Here is a 23,837-nt window from a genome sequence, read left to right as displayed (position 1 = left end):
CGGAGCCACACAGACAGCAATGACTGCCCAGGCATGGGGCAGACTGAATTATTAGCCCCAATTCTTGACCCTTCTCTACATCCATACCCTTGCCATGAATGTGCCGTGGTCAGATGGACTTCTCTGCCCCTTGTCTTTGAGCCTGTTCACGTGACTTGATTCGGCTAGTAAAACGTGGGTGCAAGTGACAGTGTGCCAGGTCTAAGCCTAAGCTTAAGAGGCATCATGTGTATCACTTGTACTTTTACCCTTTTGCAAAAGAAGAGCATACCCCCCCTTGGCTCACTGGTCCCAGGAGGAAGCTGAGAGAGACATGGAGCAGAGCCACTCCAGCTGACCAAGCAACTCGTGATCAAGAAAGACATGATTATTGCTGAATGCCACTAAGATCTTGAGGCTGTCTATTACCCAGCAATAGTTGACTCATACAAGGCTCCTTTATTAGATGCTAACATTTGCAAACTACTCATGGTACTTTAGAACAGCAGAAAGTCTTCTTAGCTATAAAAGTTGTAACCATATTAGCAAATGAATGGTTAGATGGCCTCATTGCCAAGCAAAATATTAATACAATATACTGAATATCACTAAATTTTTGCTCTTACAAATCTAAGGTTACCTTTCTACAGATTGTAATCTGGTATTCCACATTCTCCATAATTTAACCCTAACTTAGTTTCGTATCCAATTCCCTCTCACGTAAATTTTATATTCCATTCGAACTGGATTACTTGTAATTCTTGAATATGGGTCACATCACGTCTAGCCTTTCCTCATCTAGTTCCTTCCTACACCCTTCATCCGACAGGTTTAGATTCTCCAGTCCTTTAGGGCCAGGGTCAGCTGTCACCTCTATAAGAAATCTGCTCTGATCCCACCTTTTAAGGCAGTCTCTCAACCCTCTGACTCTTATCATGATGTGTATGTCTTTTCCTTTTCTGGTATTTGGCTTATTCTGCCTCATAACACTTTTTCATCCTCTTACGAAGTCCTAGAAAGCAAGGTTTATCTCTGTATCCTCCATGGCATTTAGCAAATGGTCTGACACATCGTGTACCGGCCAGTCAATACTTTTTCGCATTAAAGAATGAGTGACGGATGGGAGGCAGCAGGAAATGACATTGAGAAAGAAATGTGGACTTTGGAGTCTGAGACATCTGATTCTATCACTTAGTAGCTGAGTAACTTTGGACCAGTTAGTCACACTGTGCTCAGCTTCCAAATCTGTAAAATTAAGATGGCACAGATTTCACAGGATTGTTGTGAAAATTCAACATGAAAATGAATGTAAATGCTTCTCGGTGTCTGACGTATGGTGAAGGCTCCGTAAGTGGTAGCTCTAATTACAAAAATGACAATGACACAGAACCTCACATAGAAGTTAATTTAAACAAATTCCTGATACTAGATTATTTCCTCTTAAAAGTTAAGTGTTTGAGAGTAACAGTAATGACTCTAGTTCCCATTAGCTGTCTTCCCAGAAGGTGTGGTTTCAAAGAGCTGGATTCTACTTTATTAAGACGCTCATATGTCACTCTTCTCCACAGTTCTTGTTTCTATCGGTAGTGACCACTAGAAGCAAATTTGTTCCAGGTAACAAATACATCTCCTTAAAACAAACCAAAATGAAATCTTCCTCCCTCCATATACATGAGCCCACTTGTAACAGAGCATTACCCCTTCCACGTTGTTCCCAATTCTTCCCCAGGGGACTGAAACAACCATTGCAACGGACCAAAAGCTAGAGGTTGAAACGCAGTGGAATTCCTTGACAGAGACTGAATAGTGCAACTTGAGTTGTTTACATGTAAACATCATTGCAATGAGGTTCTTTATCGAATAAGAGATGTAGAGGTGCTTTTATGAATAAAAGTACCATGAAAATGTCAAGTCTTGGGTATTATTGTTAAAATAATTAGCAAAAACTGCTTCATCTGCCTGGACTAGCTGGAATTTTGTACAAACCCATAGCCACCCTGCATCAGGGTAATCATTGATCTTCCAAAGGACAAACTCAAGATTAGGCAAACTCAAAAGGCTGTAAGTGGCCAGGCATGGAACGTCAGTGAGTGAACTGGGCCTGATGTGCGTTCACGGGGAGGGCTCAGCCCGTTTACCGGAGGCCATACTCTGACTGAACCGGCAACTGCTACCTAATTCCAGCAACTGTTGCCTCAGGAAATGGAAAATCAGTGTTGTCAGACCTTCTCAAGAAATTTGGGGTTTTGTGTGAAACATCCTGATTTTTAAAGGTCGCCTTGCTTTTTTATTTTAAAATTCTCTGGGGGCCAAAGAAAATATATTTGTAAACCAGATGTGGCCGTGGGTTGGCAGTTTGTGACCTCTGCGCTAGATAGTCTCAAGTCACCATGAATCATCACAGGATGGTTAAAAGACGATTTCTAAGTTCACTGTAATTGTGTTTTTGAAACCGAGAATTTCTAATTCACAGAAAGAGTAATTCCTTATAAACTTATAATAAACTCCAAAAAACACGTCATTCCCTCCATTATAAATCCTCGCCCGCTTTTGGACCTCCATGTGTTCAGTCCTACAGTTCTGGACCGGGACACCCTGTGGCCGCTGTCCCATGCACCTGTTTATGTCCTACTAGTTCTTCAAAGCTTGATTTAAATGTGAGCTCTGCATAAAACCTCCATGATCCTCCTCAAAGTCTTCTAGGTATAAATTATGATGAAAACTGTCCAATGTAAAAGATCTACCTTGATTTTTATCATCTCTCATCAGCCCTCTACCCACACACCCCCGTCACCCCTGCACCCCGCCCCGCCCCTCAGCAAACAGAACACAGGAACACTGCAATTGCTCACGTGAAAGGCCTGGATGGAGGGGCCAAGGATGAAATTCAACGGCACTTACCACCAAACACGTCTCCATTCTGGTAGTTCTTCCCTTTCTGGGCTTCCTCTTCATTTTGAACAGTGGCAACATGCTTCGCAGAGGCACAGCCCATAGTCTCATTCGGTCAGCTTCAGCCGGGCTGAACTGCAAAGCATCTCTACAGACACGGGGACATTTTTTTCTCTCTTTAGACACAAGGAAAATCCACCTTCTTGCTGAGTCGGTCAAAATGTGCGCACCTGCAAGAAGAGAGCACTAGATCAGAATGTGGGACACGAAGCCAGTGTCTCAGTCTCCGTGGTGATTCCCGCCCGACCCAACTGGACTGGGGTGCGACCAGGCGCTGAAGAAGGAAATGCAGCACCGGTCATTCTCATCTGACCCCCGCCTGAAAAGCAAGGTCAGAAGGCCTGCGCCCTGCACAACACGTGGCTGGACTTTTTTTTTTTTTTAACCTTTATTGGAATATAATTGCTTTACAACGTTGTGTTAGTTTCTGCTGTATGACCAAGTGAATCAGCTATATGTATACACATATCCCCATATCCTCTCCCTCTTGAGCCTCCCTCCCACCCTCCTTATCCCACCCCTCTAGGTCAGCACAAAGCACCGAGCTGATCTCCCCGTGCTATGCGGCTGCTTCCCACTAGCTATCGATTTTACATTCGGTAGTGTATATATGTCCATGCCACTCTCTCACTTCGTCCCAGCTTAACCTTCCCCCTCCCCGTGTCCTCAAGTCCATTCTCTATGTCTGCATCTTTATTCCTGCCCTGCCCCTAAGTTCATTAGTACTGTTTTTTTTAGATTCCATATATGTGCGTTAGCATACGGTATTTGTTTTTCTCTTTCTGACTTACTTCACTCTGTCTGACAGACTCTAGGTCCATCCACCTCATTACAAATAACTCAATCTCATTCATTTTTATGGCTGAGTAATATTCCATTGTATGTATGTGCCACATCTTCTTTATCCATTCATCTGTCGATGGACATTTAGGTTGCTTCCATGTCCTGGCTATTGTAAATAGTGTTGCAATGAAGATTGTGGTACATGTATCTTTTTTTTTTTTACTTGTTTGTTTTATATAAATTTATTTTACTTTTGGCTGCATTGGGTCTTCGTTGCTGTGCACGGGCTTTCTCTAGTTGCACCGAGCAGGAGCTACTCTTTGTTGCAGTGTATGGACTTCTCATTGTGGTGGCTTCTCTTGTTGCGGAGCACGGGTTCTAGGCATGCAGGCTTCAGTTGTTGTGGCACGCGGGCTCAGTAGTTGTGGCTCGCGGGCTCTAGAGCGCAGGCTAAGTAGTTATGGTGCATGGGCTTGGTTGCTCCACGGCATGTGGGATCTTCCTGGACCAGGGCTTGAACCTATGTCCCCTGCATTGGCAGGCGGATTCTTAACCACTGTGCCACCAGGGAAGCCCCATGTATCTTTTTTTTTTTTTTTTTAAACATCTTTATTGAAGTATAATTGCCTTACAATGGTGTGTTAGCTTCTGCTTTATAACAAAGTGAATCAGTTATACACATACAATATGTTCCCATATCTCTTCCCTCTTGCATCTCCCTCCCTCCCACCCTCCCCATCCCACCCCTCTAGGTGGTCACAAAGCACCGAGCTGATATCCCTGTGCTATGCGGCTGCTTCCCACTAGCTATCTATTTTACATTTGGTAGTGTATATATGTCCATGACACTCTCTTACCCTGTCACATCTCACCCCACCCCCTCCCCATATCCTCAAGTCCATTCTCTAGTAGGTCTGTGTCTTTATTCCCATCTTGCCACTAGGTTCTTCATGGCTTTTTTTTTTTTTTTTCCTTAGATTCCGTATATATGTGTTAGCATACTGTATTTGTTTTTCTCTTTCTGACTTACTTCACTCTGTATGACAGACTCTAACTCCATCCACCTCATTACAAATACCTCCATTTCATTTCTTTTTATGGCTGAGTAATATTCCATTGTATATATGTGCCACATCTTCTTTATCCATTCACCTGTCGATGGACATTTAGGTTGCTTCCATGTCCTGGCTATTGTAAATAGAGCTGCAATGAACATTTTGGTACATGACTCTTTTTGACCTATGGTTTTCTCAGGGTATATGCCCAGTAGTGGGATTGCTGGGTCGTATGGTAGTTCTATTTTTAGTTTTTTAAGGAACCTCCATACTGTTCTCCATAGTGGCTGTATCAATTTACATTCCCACCAACAGTGCAGGAGGGTTCCCTTTCCTCCACACCCTCGCCAGCATTTACTGTTTGTAGATTTTTTGATGATGGCCATTCTGACTGGTGTGAGGTGATACCTCACTGTAGTCTTGCTTTGCATTTCTCTAATGATTAGTGATGTTGAGCATCTTTTCATGTGTTTGTTGGCAATCTGTATGTCTACTTTGGAGAAATGTCTATTTAGGTCTTCTGCCCATTTTTGGATTGGGTTTTTTTTTTTGATATTGAGCTGCATGAGCTGCTTGTATATTTTGGAGATTAATCCTTTGTCAGTTGCTTTGTTTGCAAATATTTTCTCCCATTCTGAAGGTTGTCTTTTTGTCTTGCTTATGGTTTCCTTTGCTGTGCAAAAGATTTTGTTTCATTAGGTCCCATTTCTTTATTTTTGATTTTATTTCCATTACTCTAGGAGGTGGGTCAAAAAGGATCTTGCTGTGATTTATGTCTTAGAGTGTTCTGTGGCTGGACTTTTTTTTTTAACATCTTTATTGGAGTATAATTGCTTTACAATGGTGTGTTAGTTTCTGCTTTATAACAAAGTGAATCAGCTACACATATACATATATCCCCATATCTCCTCCCTCTTGCATCTCCCTCCCTCCCACCCTCCCTATCCCACCCCTCTAGGTGGTCACAAAGCACCGAGCTGATCTCCCTGTGCTATGCGGCTGCTTCCCACTAGCTATCTATTTTACATTTGGTAGAGTATATATGTCCATGCCACTCTCACTTCATCCCAGCTTCCCCTTCCCCCTCCACATGTCCTCAAGTCCATTCTCTATGTCTGCATCTTTATTCCTGTCCTGCCCCTAGTTTCTTCAGAACCTTTTTTTTTTTTTTAGATTCCATATATATGTGTTAGCATACAGTATTTGTTTTTCTCTTGCTTACTTACTTCACTCTGTATGACAGACTCTAGGTGTGGCTGAACTTTTTGAGGAGCTAAAAAATTTCTATTTATTTATTCAAATAAATATTTGAGCACTCCTACTTGCCACACAAAAACTTAATGGGCTATATAGGTTTGCTAATGTTCCGGAATCTCAAAAAGCTTCAGAGGGAGGAAAGCACATTGATGAGATCCATCGAGTTCCAGAGGCTGGGAGAAGTCCTCCAACCTCCTCATCCCGTCCTGCACACAGGCCAGCTCTTCCTAGCTCCTCAGATTTTGCCAGGAGGAGGTGGGTTGGAACATGGCCTAGCATTTCCAGTGGGTTCCATAAATGATTCAATATTTTATTTTACTTGAGGCGATACTGTTTGGGAAGGAAGGAGATGGGGGAAAGGACTTAAATGTACTTTTTGTCAATTTTCTGCTTAGTTAGCTGAATGCTTTAAGGACTGAGCAGATGTAGGAATATGAAGGGAAGAAAACAAGGTGGTCGTCCACCTGTTTCAGAGTCTTTATGCCTCTGTTTGACCTCTACTAAAGGCTGCAAGAGCATTTATGGATAAACCACAAGGGAGATAATCCCCTAGTTAACCGGAGTGAATTTACCTTCCTCTGCCCCACTCAAGGTCACTATCCAAATTCTCAAGGTCTGTCATGCTCAACTTGCTCATTTTTATTTATTTTTTCATCATCCTTATCAAGCCATTCCAGTCTTGTAGATGTTTACTTTGAAACGTCTACCCATGCCTTCATCTCCACCCATCCCACTGTAACACAGGCCCTTACCCCTCACACCCATGGCAGAGCAAAAGAAGCTGCCAAGCCACCCTCTTAATCTTCATCAGCACCCGTATTCCACTACTCACCTCTCCGCTTTAGGAACAACTGATGTTTCTCAGTGTCAAGAACAGTGCTACCCAAAGGCAGCTGCAAGTTTTCTCTTCCAGCAAAATTGGTGCCCCTAAGCCCTCCTTCCTAGAGCACTGACAACACCTATGGACATAGAAACTCTATCACTTAAACCACCTAATCTCAGCAAAGGGAAAATTTCAAATTAGCCCAATACTAAGAGATAATTCTAAATCAATCTAATAAATGAACTTAGATAACACACGTAATGATCTTAAATCAAGGCAAGCAAATACAAATTTCAACATCAACTCAATGGCTATAATACTAGCCATGTCTTTGTATAGTTCTCCAGACTAGTTTCTATCCCTGGTTATATAAAATCATTAACAGAAAGTATAGGGTTAGTTGGTAAAGTTTTACAAACAAGGATGATTTTTTTCCTAGTTAATGCTTATCACAGTTTCTCAACACTATTAGGTAACCTCAGGTTAACACATTTTCCCCTTTTTAAAGCTCTATGGAAAACACACACACAACTATTCTGATGATAGTTGGCAGCAATGTCATTAAAGCTACAGTATTTCCACTGATGGTCTACTCATATTGGTCTATAGAGCTCCCGGGCCAGATCGGGGAGATGTGCTGACTTTTTTTTTTTTTTAACCTACACAATACAGTGTATTAAGTGCCACGATAAATGATTCACAGGAATCTATGGCAATGTAGAATTCAAAGAAGCAGATTAAATGATGATTGCGGAAAGGCAGGAATTAAAAGAAGTGATATTCTGTAGGGTCTTAACGTTTGGTAGAAACTTGCCAGGCTGAAAGGACAGTGCCATCATCCAGATGTAAAGAACTGCCAGAGCTAAGACGCTGGAACTTGGAAGCGCGTGGCGGATGTGTGTGTGTGTGTGTGTGTGTGTGTGTGTGTGTGTGTGTTGAGAGGGGTCAAGGTCGGGGCGGGGCAGGGAAGAGGACTGCACTGCTGATGCTTGTGAAGGCCCTGGAGGAGGCCTTGCTAACTTTATCCAACTTAATAAAGATAAACTATAAAACCTCCTAAGACATAGGAAGTCCATTTGATCCAAATTTGAGCACCCTTTGAGAGACATTAAATTAGTAGTGCTGAAATCCACTCTGTCAACCTACTACGGTTTTTAAAGAAACAGCACTGAAATATGAGACAAGAAGGAAAGGAGGCAGGAATCAGTTCTAAAGGCAGAAGGGAGAAGACTCCTCTGTAAGCAGGTGGCTGCTAAGGGTTGTTGCTGCTGCTGCTTGGCCCATCTCCCTCGTTCCCTTTCAGCATTACCACGTAAGGTGACAGGTGTGGGCTCCCAGAATGAATTCCTTACTTTTCAAAAAGGAATGTGGGAAAACAACCTCACACGTACACGGTACACCGCAGAGCAACCCGAAGTGAGAGGGGAAACCTCGCCTCCCCTCCCAGTCTGTTGCCGCCTCCTCAGAATGAACAAAGTAAAAACAGGAAGGAGAGTGGGAAACCCTAGCAAAATCCAGAAGGACAGTAGGAATCCAGAGACAGTTTACAACCCTCCTCTCTGGGAGTCCTCTTCCTTTTCTGTTCCTCATTCTTATTTCACGCTGACAGCCTCACAATCTACCCAAGAAGTTAATGTAAGAATCTAAGACGTGAATTAATCTTTGCTATTCCTGAAAAGCGCTGTGCGCTGTTTCTTCTGTTTTAAAAGTTCTGTTTGTAGCAACAGATCTTACTTGAATAAAAAAAAAAGTTGAAATCACATGAAAATCAAACACATTGCAGCAGGCAAACAAAAATAAAACATTAAAAAAAACTTTTCAAAGGACTTCTCTATTATTCAGGCATGGAAGTGAGAGGCATGTTAATAAGCAGATTAGACACGATTCTAATTAGACACATCCAATTCAAGCGATGACTTGAGAAGTCTTCATTTAATTATATTTTTTAAAAAGGACTATCACTCAATGTGAGTTCTCTCCAAATTACAATTAGGTGCGGGTTTTGTTTTTGAAACACACACATTATGTATTTTATAGCAGTAAGTTAATTTTAAGAGTGAGGTTTTCAAGTTTTACAACTTGGACAGAAACGTATTTTAATATTTTGCCCATTTCGAAGGAGATAATTATGAAGTTACCTGAGAGGCAGAGGATCTCCAACTCTCAAAATTAACCATTGATCACTGGGGAAAGTTTTTTACTATGTCATTTGGATTCTGCACATAAACAATTGTCCATTCATTCATTCATTTAATCAATAGATATTTATTGAAAACTACTAAACTGACAGACACATTTTTGGCAGACACTGGGTATATAGAGATAAACAGGACAAGATACAGTGCCCTCTCCATCCCCAAAGAATATGAACACTCAGAGAAAGGAGGTCGTAAGAAAGACCAGTTTCACAACAATGTGGTACAGCAACTGCCGGTTAAATATAGGATGACAGGGGAGTTCACCCCACAGGCACCTGATTCAGCCTCGAGATTGGGAATGTCAAGAAAGGTTGAGTTTGAGACCCGACCATAGCTGAATAAACATCATTAAAACACTTCTGAACTGCATCTCTTTTATAGCCTGATGTAATGTCAAGGTTTCATTTCTACTGAAAATTCTCTTAATTAACCTCAATCTAACTGAGACCTCAAATTGAGGAGACCTTCAGAAATGTACCCCTAATGACTGCCACCATCATCTGCTCAAGAAAGCTTCCCTTCAGTTTCTACTATCCTTCACATAAATTCGAGCATATTTTTTTAGCTTCCATTTTTCCATTAGTTTTGCTCAGCTTTTCTCTCCCAACTCCCACATCATCTATTCATTCACCTCCCTGAAACCAGCCCACTTAGAGAGGTAACTGAGGGTGCAAATGAGCATGCAGAGACCGAAAGCACCAAGAAGATCTGAGTCTCGTTCTCACATATTGTTATTAACAGCATGCTATTTCTGAAGTCACAGATCACAGTGTGAGAATTAAACTGAAGCATCTCTTTGATGTTTGATGGAATCTTCTAATACCAAGTCCCACTGAGGATGATTTTTAAAACTAAATAATCTATATGATAGGATCATTGGGCACCTCAAAAACATGGGCTCCAATTAATAGCCCACGGCTTTGTGTAAAAATCTCCCCAAGTGGCTATACGGCTATATTATCCTATATTAGAAATTAGAAGCTGTAATCCCTTCATAATGCTATGCATTAACCTCATATAGCGCCATCTTTATAGAATAATTTTCTTGCTTTGATAAAATACATTAGCAAATCTGTAAATCCAATTCAAAATTTTTCAAAAAGACTAAAAAACCTTTAACTGTGCACGTTTATCCCTCCTCTCCTTACACTATGCCTCAAGACTCTTCGCGTACTATTTTAGATATCCTTAAGGGAATTATTGTTCCAGGACACTTCACATTATAACATGAGGAAGTTCTTTTCTGTATACAAGTAAGTCCATTACTTTTTTATGCATGTTATATATGTGTGATACATTTGCACTTTTATAAGAAAAGATTATGGATTTATGATGGCTTTTTTCTTTTTTTGCAGTGCAGATGGATTTCTTTTTATTTTAGTTTTATTTTTCTCAGCTTTATTGAGGAATAATTGACAAAACTGCAATATACTATATTCAACAGGATGATTCAATATACTATATACAGTGAAAGGATTCACACCAAGTTAATTAACACATGTATCACTTCATATATTTACTTTTTTTTTTTTTTTGATGCGTACCCACGTTCTACTCTTTTAGCAACTTTCAATTATACAATATGGTGTTATCAACTATAGTCACCATGTTATACCTCAGACCTTATTCATCTTATAACTGAAAGTTTGTACCCTTTTACCAGCCTCTGCCTATTTTTCCCACTCCCCAGCCTCTGGCGACCACAATTCTACTCTCTGTTTCCATGAGTTTGACTTTTTTATTTTTAAGATTCTACATATAAGATTCTCTGTCTAGCTTATTTCACTTAGCTTAATTCCTTCCAGGTTAATCCATATAGTTGGGAATGGCAGGATTTCTTTCATAATCAGGCTGAATAATATTCCTCTGTGTGTATGTGTGTGCCTCACATTTTCTTGATCCATTCATTCACTGAAGGACACTTGTTTCCATACCTTGACTACTGTGAATAATGCTGCAATGAACATGGGAATGCAGATATCTCTTCAAGATAATAATTTCATTTCCTTTGAATATATATATCCAGAAGTGGAATTGTGGATGGCTTTTTTCTTTACCTTAACTTTTTGTACTGGAAGCATAATTTCATCAAAAAACCTACTTTTATAAAATTGGGAAGGAATAAAATATGCAAAATCTGTTTTAAGAAATATCTGACCTTAAAAAAGGCTATGGAAAATATTTCTATTTATGTAATATTATGGACAATTTCACTTTCCACCAATTAATCATGTATTTTTTCATTTTGGATGGAAAAGCCAAAAATACTGTAGACAGTTTCTTTGTCAAGAAAGACACTTCTGAAAAATGAATTAAAAATGATAAACTCCATAAAGAAATCCGAGGGCAGAAAGAACATGAAGATACCACATGCAGTTTGGAGGGTTGGAGAAAATCGAATTCTGACTGCAATGGGTACACAGAGAGCTATGAAGTCAGCAATTAAGAAAAGGATAATAGGCACATTATTAATAGATCAGGAGCAAAGTACCCCCTTTCTTCCTTTGATTAAAAAGGGAAATCAAGACAAGGCAACATCTAAAAATTCCTTTCTTTTATTGAAGAAAGAGCCAACATCTAAGCTTCACAAAGAAAAATATATATATATAAATAACTAATCAGTCTGTTTGCCCATCTGTTCTGCTTCGCTGTAATGAGTGTTAATACAGCAGCCCACTGGGGGGAAGAAGAAAGACAGCCTGAAAGTGATTTCTAATCTTGAAGCTTCGGTATCCTTGGGCTACTGTTAACACCATTTCACATTTCACCGTGCATGTTAAAGATAATACACAAAGAGATGTCACATTTGACGTGAGCATACTCTGGAAAATTCAAACCTTCCTATTACCCAGCAATTGCTGGCATCACAGAAGATATTCATTCCTCTTATCACACTCATTTGGTGGCATGACAATTGACCATATGCTATTAACGCCAGAGAAACAGGAATATCTGCTTCTGCTTTCTTTATGGGAAAACTCTCACTTCCACAAACAATCATTGTACAGAAGTGTCTCTCCGAAACATAACAATAGTAAGTCCTATGCAAGATGATACATTTTTGTTGGATTTCCGCAGTGAGGTATGAGGACGAGGAGGCAAGGTGACAAGTGGAAAGAGCACTGGAAGGGGAGTGAGGATGCTGAGCTCTGGTCGCAGGGGTTACATGCCTGCCTCAGTACCAAGGCTGGGCTACCTCTCTCTGAGCCTCTTCCTTTTATTCTATGACCTACCTGAACTCACGTCCAAGTGATGCTGAGGATGAAATTACCACTTATAAAAAGGCCATTTCTCACCTAGACTAGGTTTATTTAGAAACTTTGTTTCAGCACTTACCCAATTAGGACATACTTGCAAATTTTTTTTTCCAAAATATTTCGGGAAGCCCTATGAGGTCTAAAGATTATTACCAATTATGTTTTGGCCCAAGGGTGTTGATTTCAATTGCGTATCAAGTGAAAAAATGAACAAGGCTTAGCTCTCTTATTTCCTCTTTTCTATTCTGCCTTTAATGGATAAAAATTAAAATAAAATTTTTAAATGTTTCTTATAGAGAGCTGGATAGAAAAAGCTTGTGGAATAATTGTTCTTCAGCTAAGGACTTAAGAGTTTGGTGCCTTTACCCTGTAGCTGAAAACTCTACTCTTGTATTACCTATACGTGTTCACACAGTTCATGCGTGGCTGACACTACTTCTGTGAAGGCAAGAGACGAAAATACCAGATCTTGATTAAAGCCACCCATCCACACCAGGGTGAACCTATGCAGAAGAATTAGGCCGTTTCTGGATTTGCTCCTCTGTGATCAAGGCCAGTGGTGGATATTCATGGACTTTTTGAGTTCTCCTTCTTTTTCCACTTCCAAGACTCAGAATACCAAGGGGATTTGCAGGAAGCTGGCAACCTGTGTCAGTGGGGAAACTTCTGTACCAAGACACCCATGACCAGGATCTTTTGACAGCTGTGCTGCTGGTTCACCATGTCACTTGGGACAAATCCATGTGACTTCCTTGTCAGTATCCTAGTAGTAACGGCTGTTTTCCTTCTTTTTTTGGATTGTTTTGAAAATCTAGGTAGATTATGAAATGCTGCGCAAAGCACTTATAAAATGCAAGGTAATGTTCTGTGCATACTCTGCTCTGCCAGGTGCCTGACATTACCTATCAGACTCATGGCTTTTCAGGAGCACTGGGTAGAATCAGTTTGCCCCCCCATATGTGGCCCTGGAGAAAATGAGAGAAAACAGTTGGAAAGGAAAAAATAAAAATCAAGAAATGACTAGAACATGTAAATAGAATAAGTATGAGTTACTTAAAAAAGCGCAATTTGATTCTAATCTAAGCAGATAAGTCATGATCCTTCCTGAACGGCCAGTGAAGGACATCCTGGGCGACCTGTGTGTTGAAATGCATTGTGAAGAACAGATAACGATTCCTGCCTTTGAAGGGCCAGCATTCAGACATGGCTGACAGATCATAAACATAATAAAGTAAAGTAAAATAAAATTCCAATGACTAATGGACATGGCAAGGAAAAAAAGGATCAGAGATGTTTTTCAAAGTCATAGGATATTTCAAGCTAATTAAATTAGTGCTTGTCTCAGCTTTATTTTATGCAACAAGAAATGGAGTAACATCCAGCAAATGTGCTACTCTTAGCAGACCCTTGGAAAGAGACCCTCGGGTAAGAGACCCTCGTTTACTGAGGAGGAGGACAGTGAAACAGATGTCATGTCAGTCTTGAGTTGCTGATCCTCTTTAACAACATAAACTAGAACAGAACCGCAGCTGGATTAATCCCTCGGAAATCTGGATGTCACTTTTGTGGTGCTAAGGACAAGAGTTGAATGCCACTGATCTTTGTCTGATGCACACACTGGAAAAAGACATGGGATGTTTTCCTTACTGAATTACAAAGTCTCAACTTTTATACAAGGCTACTGTAGTCCACATTTCTGACTCAATTCAATCTCTAAACTTAATGCAGAGACTTGTATCTCAGCCTTAAACTGGTTACTGTGGTAGGTACAAAGAAAGAGGACCAACAGATACAAAAGATACAAATTACCCAAACTAACCATTAGAAGCAAATGTGAGAATTGTATAAAAACAAGAAAAGCCTGCTGCTATTTTATTTGTGGATTTTGGTGCTAATATTTGAGTATGTGTATGTTTAATATCCTCAGAATTATAAAAACTTTTAACGAAGCAATGTAGTAACACTTTGATAAGATGTGAACAACAGAAAAAGTGTTTCTCTCCAAATCTAAACGTACATCCCTCTTTCCTCTCACAATAACCCCTTTCCTCCTTTTTGCCCCTCCCTACTGAAACAAATGAACTCATCCATCAGAGACTGCTGCAAAGTCTGGCCTAACAGCGCTTTCTTTCTCCCAGTGCTCTGCCTCAGGCCACACAATCCCAGGTCTCAGGGGAAGTCAGCAATGACCCAGTGATTGAGTAAACCCATCACTTGCCCGTTGGACTGAGAGCTGTTCACTGAAATGAGTGTCCCTCGGGGAAAGCCTTGGCCATCTGAAATTCTGCCTGCTAGAACCTTCAAGTTCCTACCAAAACAGCTCAATTTCTGGAAGTGGCCCCAAAACGTAGAGAAAGCAAACAGATAAAACCTCTTTGTTGGTGAAGGACTCAGTCTCCCTCTCTTACACACACACAACATACATACACACGCACACACACTAAAAATTCTAGAGATGCAAAGATTACCTCCAGCATTTTGTGATTTTGTAAAGGAAAGGAGTTGTGTGGCTTTGGGCAAGTTATTGACTTCACAGGGCCTTGGGTTCTCATCTACACGATGGGATAAGACTGCATGAATTTTGAGGGGAGCAGGTGAGACGATAGATGTAAAGTGCTTAGCACAGCCCCTGGCAATTAGTAAAAAAAAATCAATACATGATAGTTACTGCCATGATCATCACCATCATCATGACTTAATGGGATGGTGATGAACTTTACAAAGAAAGGGGCAGAGGCAAAAGAGACTAGAAAGAAGAGATGGAAAGAGAGACGAGAGGTAAACTGTGGCAGCTTAGTTCTCCTTAGGAACTAAACCAAAGATAAGCAGGCAGGACCGAATACAGACAGAAACCAAGAAACAGCAGCTCTGCAGCAGGAGAGGCTCATGGCCCCACTACAGCTCCTGCACAAACAGCCCTGAGCAGTGCTGGTGTTTCTGCAGCACTGGGGGTGGGCAGGCCAGCCTCTGTGTGGACATGCCAGGGCTCCGAAGGCAGAGGCCGCTGTGTGCAGACAAATCGAAGGTCAGTGAGCTCTCCTACGCTTTGTCACAGCCTGCATGACTGTGCCACTCACATCTTCCACTCCTACGTGTTTGTGTGTCTGTCTCCTTCACCAGACAGATTTCCAAGGTCACCACCATGTCCTAATTATTCCTCTCTATATTCCCTCTGGCACAGGTCAGGCACACAGTAGGTCTGCAATAGATGCTGAGCAGATGAATTCTCTTAGAAACCTCTTTTCACAAAGAGACATGGGGGGCTCTTAAAGAAGGGAGCTCTCACATGAAAAGCGGCTCAACATCACTCATTATTAGAGAAATGCAAATCAAAACTACAATGAGGTATCACCTCACACCAGTTAGAGTGGGCATTATCAGAAAATCTACAAACAACAAATGCTGGAGAGGGTGTGGAGAAAAGGGAACCCGCTTGCACTGTTGGTGGGAATGTAAATTGATACAGCCACTATGGAGAACAGTATGGAGGGTCCTTAAAAAACTAATAATAGAACTACCATACGACCCAGCAATCCCACTACTGGGCATATACCCTGAGAAAACCATAATTCAAAAAGACACATGCACCCCAATGTTCATTGCAGCATTATTTACAATAGCCAGGTCATGGAAGCAACCTAAATGCCCATCGATAGACGAATGGATAAAGAAGGTGTGGTACATATATACAATGGAATATTACTCAGCCATAAAAAGGAACGAAATTGGGTCATTTGTAGAGACGTGGATGGATCTAGAGATTGTCATACAGAGTGAAGTAAGTCAGAAAGAGAAAAACAAATATTGTATATTAACGCATATATGTGGAACCTAGAAAAATGGTACAGATGAACCAGTTTGCAGGGCAGAAACTGAGACACAGATGTAGAGAACAAATGTATGGACACCAAGGGGGGAAAGCGTTGGGGGTGGGGGTCGTGTGATGAATTGGGAGACTGGGATTGACATGTATACACTGATGTGTATAAAATGGATGACTAATAAGGACCTGCTGTATATAAAAAAAACAAATTCAAAAAAAAAAGAAGGGATCTATCTCTCCTCTGCCTCAGGTCCTAGGTCACCTGCGTGGTCAGTGACCTCTTTAGCATATCACCAATAGCTATAGTTAAAAATGTTCATCTGAGCCATGAAAGACAATTTAAAATTATGTTCAGTATATACTCCCTAAAAAGACAGGAAGGGAGTTATATGTAATATTATACTAGTATAATGGAATTTTGGAAGCATTTGGCACTTGTATAGTTGTCCCTAATCTGCCCAAGAAAACTGTGCTATTTATTTATTTCAACAACCATTTTTTGGTAACTTGTTTAGTTCTCAACATTTCACTAGGGACCAGAGATTCCAAAATGGATAAGTCAGCCAGACCTTGATTGTGCATTTCCTGACTGTCAGTTAGAGTCTAGAGATGTTGAGCGGCGCTTCTAAAACTCAACCATCTGAAAAATCAACGGTTTGTTTTTGTTTTTGCTGAAATTTAAATCTTTGCTAAGCTTTCCATGACAAAGAACTTTTTAAGGATGATGTCCTCAGAGGGCCAAACAAACTGAAATTATAAATAACCATTTTCAGGTAGCACAAATCAATGTCCCTTTAACCTACTGAGTTTAAAAAACAAACAAAAAAAGCACTTCAGTTCTCATGCTGCTCTCAAGAAATGCATAGGACTTTTGGGAACTTCATCGATTTTGTAGAGCTCAGCCAAAAAACACATTGTGTGTGATCATCTACTTAAAGAAAACAAAAGGTAAGAAGCTGAGAAAACAGACCTAGGAGGACAAAGCAAAATCAGGTGAGGAATGACCACTCCTCCCTAATGTACCAGCAGATGCTGTTCTGCTCCTGACGAGTTCGCTCCTGACTCTGCACTGCGGAGTCTTTCCATGCACCTGCCATCGTTTCGGTGACGTTTAGTGGGGTTTGAGACCACAGACACATAAAGGGAGGGCAAGAAGCTCTTCCCTAGCCTTGATGTTCATCTTCAGCCACTGAAAAGCTACTGAGGAACATCTAGGGTTACAGGTTATGAGTTATTAGGACCTTGTAAATGTTACCAAAATTTGCAGTCTACTCTAAAATAATTATTTGAAATCAGCCCAAATGTTCCCCATTTGAAGTAGCATAATTAGTGAACATGGTGTTCCTTCCCGCTTGTCCAACACAATGCACTTAGAGAAAGAGACCAGAGGGACAAGCCTGGTAGGACCGGACAATGCGGGCAGGAGCCACACGACTGGGGCCCACCAACAGGAGACGATAGCTCCGCATCCAGACAACCTGGCCAGCACCTCTTGGCATTAACACTCTCCAAAGATCCACCTTCAGTTCCAGTCTGACACATGAAGGTTTCAAGTCTTTGTCTGAAAAGAGAACTAAATGCATGGCTTGATGGTAAACACTTCTATTGGAGAAAGACATGGCAGAAACCGATTACGTTTAGGGTCTGACCACGTTCTATTCTAACAAGGCCTTTGGCCAGCTGTCATCTCTGTGGGACCTCTAGTGGGGTCCAGGCTGAGGCAGTTTTGGTCCTGGATATGACAAAGGCACACCTGGCAAGCTGCTTAGTATTCCCGTATCTGGGAGGAAGTCACCCCCATATCGTCTCTATGACATCACTGCCATTACCACCCTAGGAATGGTACTGCAAAAATAAAAGACATAAATTTTCTAATTCCAAGATCTCCCTGAAAATGTTAAAGAATTTTCACGATTCACAAATTCAAATTTGTATTTGTAAATCATGTTCTGAACTCTTTAAACCTCTCACTATTCATGAGCATTTTCTAGGCCACAGATTTTGTTTGTGTCTTTGCTGTTGAGAAAGGAAAAAATTCACAAGGCAATGTCCAGTGGACATCAGGATGGTCCTATTGGCAGTTTTAAAAACATCAGAACATGATTAAAATTTTTAGTAAAAAACTGTACTTCTCATAAGTTAGTAATTATCCCATTAATTTTCTACAACTAAGACAAATTAAGATTCTTAGTGCATTGATTCTGTCAAGTCCTTCCCCTGGTCCAAAACCCTCCAAGACTCACTCTGCCTCTAGGGTAAAACCTGAGATACTTGGACTTTCAAGGTAGACACGGCCTCAAGGACCAATGAGGTCAAGGTTCTTAATTTTACATATGAGAAGACTGAAGTCTAAGGAGTTTAGGCAACTTACTCAGGGTCCCCCAGGACCCAGACCCATGGACTCACTGTTGCCTCTTGCTACTGCTCCAAGGTAACCAGCATCCTTTCCATCTCATCAGGTGGGTCTCACAGACCACCCTTCTCCCTCCATGTTCTGCTCACATGCCTGCCTCTCTACTTCTGCTTAAGCCTTTACTTTTCCAAGAAGAAGACTTCACACCATTTCATGCCTTCCTTCAATCCTCTCTTTCCTAGACTCTTCCTTATATAGTCAATTATTTGGTGTTTCTCAGGCACCTCTCTCTAAATAGACACTAAGTACTTGGAGGGCAGAAACCACCTCCTGTATGTCTCCCCTGCTATGCTGGAGGCCCAACTAGACAGAGTAGGAACTCAATAAACCCGCTTCAAAATAGCGAGCATTAGGCTGGCTTTGTCTTCCCACCTCTGCACCTGCTATCCTCTGCCTTGAAGGTTCTCCCTCCTTACCTCTGCCTGGTCAAAATTTTGGTCTGTATGAGCTGTCCCTCCCCAAAGGTCTCAGAATACCTGACAGGCCCCTTTGTAGCCCTCATATAGGGCAGAATATTCTTAATTCCTAACTGCCCATCTATTGGTTCCATAAATCTAGGGTATAAACTCCTTGGGAGACACAGATTATGAGTTTCTTGCTTCCTATTGTATCCCTAGCTTCCAACGGTGCTTAGCTCAGCATATGCGCTCAGGAAATAAATAAGGAATGAAGGCCCCCAGAAAAAAGTCTGAACTCCTCATGGAAATCAAGGCTTTCCATGCACATCTCCAATCTCATCCAGCTTTCTACAGGCATATTGCTCTAGCCAGTCTAGTCTCTAGCTACTAACCCCTGAACATACTTTCATATTCTAACCCGAACTGCCTCTGGCTCACGGTCTCACCTGAGATAGAAAGCCCTCCTGTTATTCATCTCTGCCTGTTTTCAAATTCTACCCATCCTTCAAGGTCCAGAACAAGTCTTATCACCTCTAAGAAACCTTGCTCCGGGCCACACAGATCTTTCCCTTCTCTAAATTCATCAGCATGTGTCCACATGGCTCATTCATCACCTGTTCATGTTGCTGCAAGTCCACAGTTATCTTTCCATCTCGGTGGAACCTGGCCTACAGAATCCCCTTTCCTCTGAAGTCAGCACTCACCTCTCCATTTAGGACGTAATTATATACATGGTCTTGGGACATCTCCTGCACCGTCGTTCTATATTGTTAACTTTTGTGCACTTTTGTCTTGGTATCCTAGTCTACTTATAAATTTTTCAAGGCAAGTCATGCTTTCGATGTCTTTGATCCTCTGCAATTCTTTGCACAAAGTAGGAGATTAATAAATATTCGTTACTTGACATGTTAGCTAGAAAGCAAAGATGTGCAGGAGAACTACGGATATTATAAAAAATAACTTTTGCCAAAAGTGAAGTTGAAGTTTCTGATTATTAGAGGCTGTCTAATAAGGTCAAATGGTGATAGTATAATTACACCATCATTTGGTAAAATTACTCTCTGAATAAAGGTTATTTTTAAATAGAAACTTTTGTCCATATGATAAAAAATTATGAATAGAAAACAATAGAAAAGGAATAAAAAAGGAAAGAAATAAAAACATATACCCAAGATTGACACACACCCCCCGCCCCTACCCCTACGTCAGGAGGGCTGGCTGCAGCACCCACAACTGCATCAGCTGACTTTTATGACAAGGTCTAGTTCATGACTGAGTTAACATCATGGCTTTCTACAAACGCTTGCCCAACAACTCCCTGAACATGAACAAAATAATTCTTCCAGGGTTGCAGGGAGAGGAGGGAGGAGTATCAATCTCTTTTTCCTACTTTGTCATAAACATTTCCTTGCAGTAATTATTTCTTGATGGACTGTGTCTAACTATTTATTTATTTTATATCTCACCATACTCTGCCCCCCCCCCCCAACGTGTACAGGAGCTGCTTTCAACCATAAATAGCAACTTTAGAATACAAATGCTGTGTTCGGGGATCAGTAATTCAGGGTTCAGTAACCTAGCAACAGTATGTCAATACCTCCTAATCTATACCCTCAACTACCAAATGGCCACACACCCCCAAGACACGGGCCTGCAAACCCGTTGTTCAAATCAGGGTTGGCTAATCACAAATCGATAGTGGCCAGCAACAGAAATATCACAAAACAGAGGAGCCTCTTTGCTGGGCCCCAAAAGCCAGGGGATAAAGGGGTATAACTAGGAACCTAGGAAGCATACACACTACTAGGAACTAGAGGCCACAGAGTTGCCAGTTAGGATTTGGCCCTGGGAAAATCCAAGTTAGTCAGCATCTAGAACCCTCTAACAACCCACATCTCACATGTGTTTTATATGCCAAAGGCTGAACACACGTTTTAGTGAGAATGAATTTTAGTTCCATTACCAGGAACATTCTCCTAGCTGAAGACAAGAAGGAGAGAAAGGGACACTTTCATTTTTTTTCTAATAAATTAATGAAAACTGAATTCTCATCTCTGTGACATATTACCAGAAGGAAAATGAAGACTCATGCCCTCCTCCCCGTTGTTTAGTTTGGTTTTGTCATCACCTCACCCATCTCGCTTTAATGGACCTGGGTTTCTAGGGGGCATTTGTAGTGAAGGGTCCTCCATTTCTTAAAAAATATACATATTTCATTGGTTTCCTTTCCCTATCCAATAGTGAAGGTCATGATATAGGAAAGCAGCATAACAATGTGTTTTTTTAATCAACCACTCCAGCAGTGGCAAAAATAAATGAAATGTGGGAGGCTGTTTATTTCTATATCAAAGAGAAAGTGAAATTCCCCATAGGGTGACACGTTCATTTGTTTTCCCCAATGAAGCAAACAAATGAAATAGAAATAAAACAGGAGCCTACCCTTCATCATTCATGGTGTAATGAGTTCTTGCGATTAACCATTCTCCTTCCTTGTTACACTCACTTCCAAAAAACAGATGTACAATGACATCAGCAAAACAGTCAAAGATCATCAATCTGTAAGACAGGAAATGCAGCAGCCAGACTTGCATCCTTTTGAAACATGAGCTGACTCCTAGCTGGTGGCTCTGGCTCTGCTGTGCAGGAAACGGGCTCACCGATAAGAGGTCTTTGGGTAGCGGCAGTGATCGGAGGATTTATTGGTAGCAGTACCCTAGGACAGGGGGACCCAACCTTGCCACGGCTCTCCACACCAGGTGGACGCCTACACAGTGTGCTTAAGGTCAAAAATCTTAGACTCATTGAATCCAATAAGAAGTATGCAATGGTACTTCTCTCCCCTCCAACTCAACCACCTATTATTAGAAGCTGGACACCAACAACATTCTGTCAAGAAGACAGAGTATGTAAGGCGTGGGGGAACCCTGCCCACTGACATTAGGACAGTCTAGTAGATGCACAAGGCTACCACACTGGCATACAAGGGACACCCAGTTCAAGCCCTGATTGACTGGTGCTCTGAGGTCCTAAGCAAGAGGTCTGGCCGACAGAAGGGATGACGTGGGTGCTCCTGGGTCACGGGAGTAGGGCAAGGTGCTGAAACTGAAAATGCGACCCTTACCAGTGATGCTCAGATGACAGGCATGCAAACATCAACATTTTCTGGAGAAAAAATGGAGACAAAGAAGACAGGGAAAATGGAGACGAGCTGGGGACAAGGAAGGAAACTTGTCCTCAATGTCAAACAGTGATGGAGAGCTACGGAATTCTGCTGGCATCACAGACATAAGAACAACTGATGCTTATATACCACTTTACCACGTGTGGAGCCTTTCACACACGCTGGCTCTGTCGATCTGCCAGGGTCTTCAGTAGATGATTCGGAAGACACTGACAACGCAACTCTAGATGCCAGTAAAGTTAATCCAAATCTAGGGCACCCCTGGCTGGAGAGGTAAGAAAGGGGAAATGCTCCTTTAGATAAAGGGGTAGTCACCCCATTTTGATTTCCTCTGCTTGAGGGTAACAGGATTTTAGTGGAAAAAAAATCGATAAGAGTATCAGAGCATATTCAATGGCATTTATAGCATCACTGACCTTGTTACCTCTTGCTGGCACCTCCCCAACTCAATTTCTATTGAATGTCTACTGAAGCTGCACTTTATTGGGGATGTAAACATCCATGAAGGATCCTGATTCTCCTGACAATGGTAGCAGTTGCTTGAAGGAGCAGAGTGAACCCTGGGATTGGGGGACACACTGCGTGACTTCCCTCCACGGCTTGCTAGTCCCCCACCCCTAATCTGTTTCTATCACTACCTACCAAGATGATTTTGAATGAAATCTGTGGCTAAGATGGCTAGAGAAAAGCAATGATGGTTTCCAGCATAACAGAGAGGAAATGCGTTGTTCTCTCTAGGATGCGCCCTCGCGCTCTCTGCTCTCTTGGTTGTGGGAAGGGCTGTGCAGGTAGTCCTGGTGCGGAAAAGTCCTGAAGAACAACAGAAAGAGTTGGAGAGAAATGGGGTGCAAGGAAAAGACACGCTGAGCAGCCGTCAGGGTGGAGGAGACTGGAAGCCACCATAGGAAAAGTGAAAAATAAGGGGATGGAGGCAGAAGCTTTTACGACTGCTTTCCTTGCAGGGTCAACTCAATCCCTAGACTCCACTCAAACTGTCGGGCTTCTAGGAAGCCTCCTGTGATCTCTGTTCCCTGCCCCACCGCCCCGGTGCCCTCAGCTCTTCCTGCACTTCCCACCCCGCGTCCGCACTGCCTGCTCATGTCTGTCTCCCAAACTAGACCATGAGGGACAGAAGCACAGACTCTCTTATTCACCAAAAAAAAAAAAAAAAAAGAAAATAATAATCTATCCCCAACTCCTAGCACAGTCACTGATGCATAGAAGGTGTCCAACACGTTTGCCAAATAGCATGAATCTTAAAAATGGAGATGTTAATAAACAGATACTGGCTGTAACAATCCCAGGGCAGCTTTGGAATCTTAAACCAATACAGAGCACAACAAACTAATAAAGTCCTCATGAAAAGATGCTCAACATCACTAATTATTAGAGAAATGCAAATCAAAACTACAATGAGGTATCACCTCACTCCGGTCAGAATGGCCATCATCAAAAAATCTGCAAACAGTAAATGCTGGAGAGCGTGTGGAGAAAAGGGAACCCTCCTGCACTGTTGGTGGGAATGTAAACTGATACAGCCAGTATGGAGGTTCCTTAAAAAACTAAAAATAGAGCTACCATATGACCCAGCAATCCCACTACTGGGCATATACCCTGAGAAAACCATAATTCAGAAAGAGTCATGTACCACAATGTTCATTGCAGCACTATTTACAATAGCCAGGACATGGGAACAACCTAAATGTCCAACAACAGAT

At 41.6% G+C, this 23,837-nt stretch overlaps 1 protein-coding gene across 3 annotated transcripts in view; it reads right to left on the bottom strand.

The window, feature by feature from the left end:
• Positions 1-23,837, bottom strand: part of C1H1orf21 (chromosome 1 C1orf21 homolog) — a 237,574-nt gene that overhangs the window by 153,057 nt on the left and 60,680 nt on the right. For all 3 annotated transcript variants that reach the window (XM_059937751.1, XM_059937754.1, XM_059937743.1), the window contains one exon: positions 2,881-3,101. In XM_059937751.1, coding sequence (XP_059793734.1) covers positions 2,881-2,974 — 94 coding nt within the window. In that variant the 5' untranslated portion in view covers positions 2,975-3,101. The remainder of the gene's footprint in view (positions 1-2,880; positions 3,102-23,837) is intronic.

This window comes from Balaenoptera ricei, chromosome 1 (genome assembly GCF_028023285.1).
Source record: "Balaenoptera ricei isolate mBalRic1 chromosome 1, mBalRic1.hap2, whole genome shotgun sequence".
NCBI classification, from domain to species: Eukaryota; Metazoa; Chordata; class Mammalia; order Artiodactyla; family Balaenopteridae; genus Balaenoptera; species Balaenoptera ricei.
The sequence above is the reverse complement of the archived record's forward strand: the minus strand, read 5'-3'. Positions and strand labels throughout refer to the sequence as shown.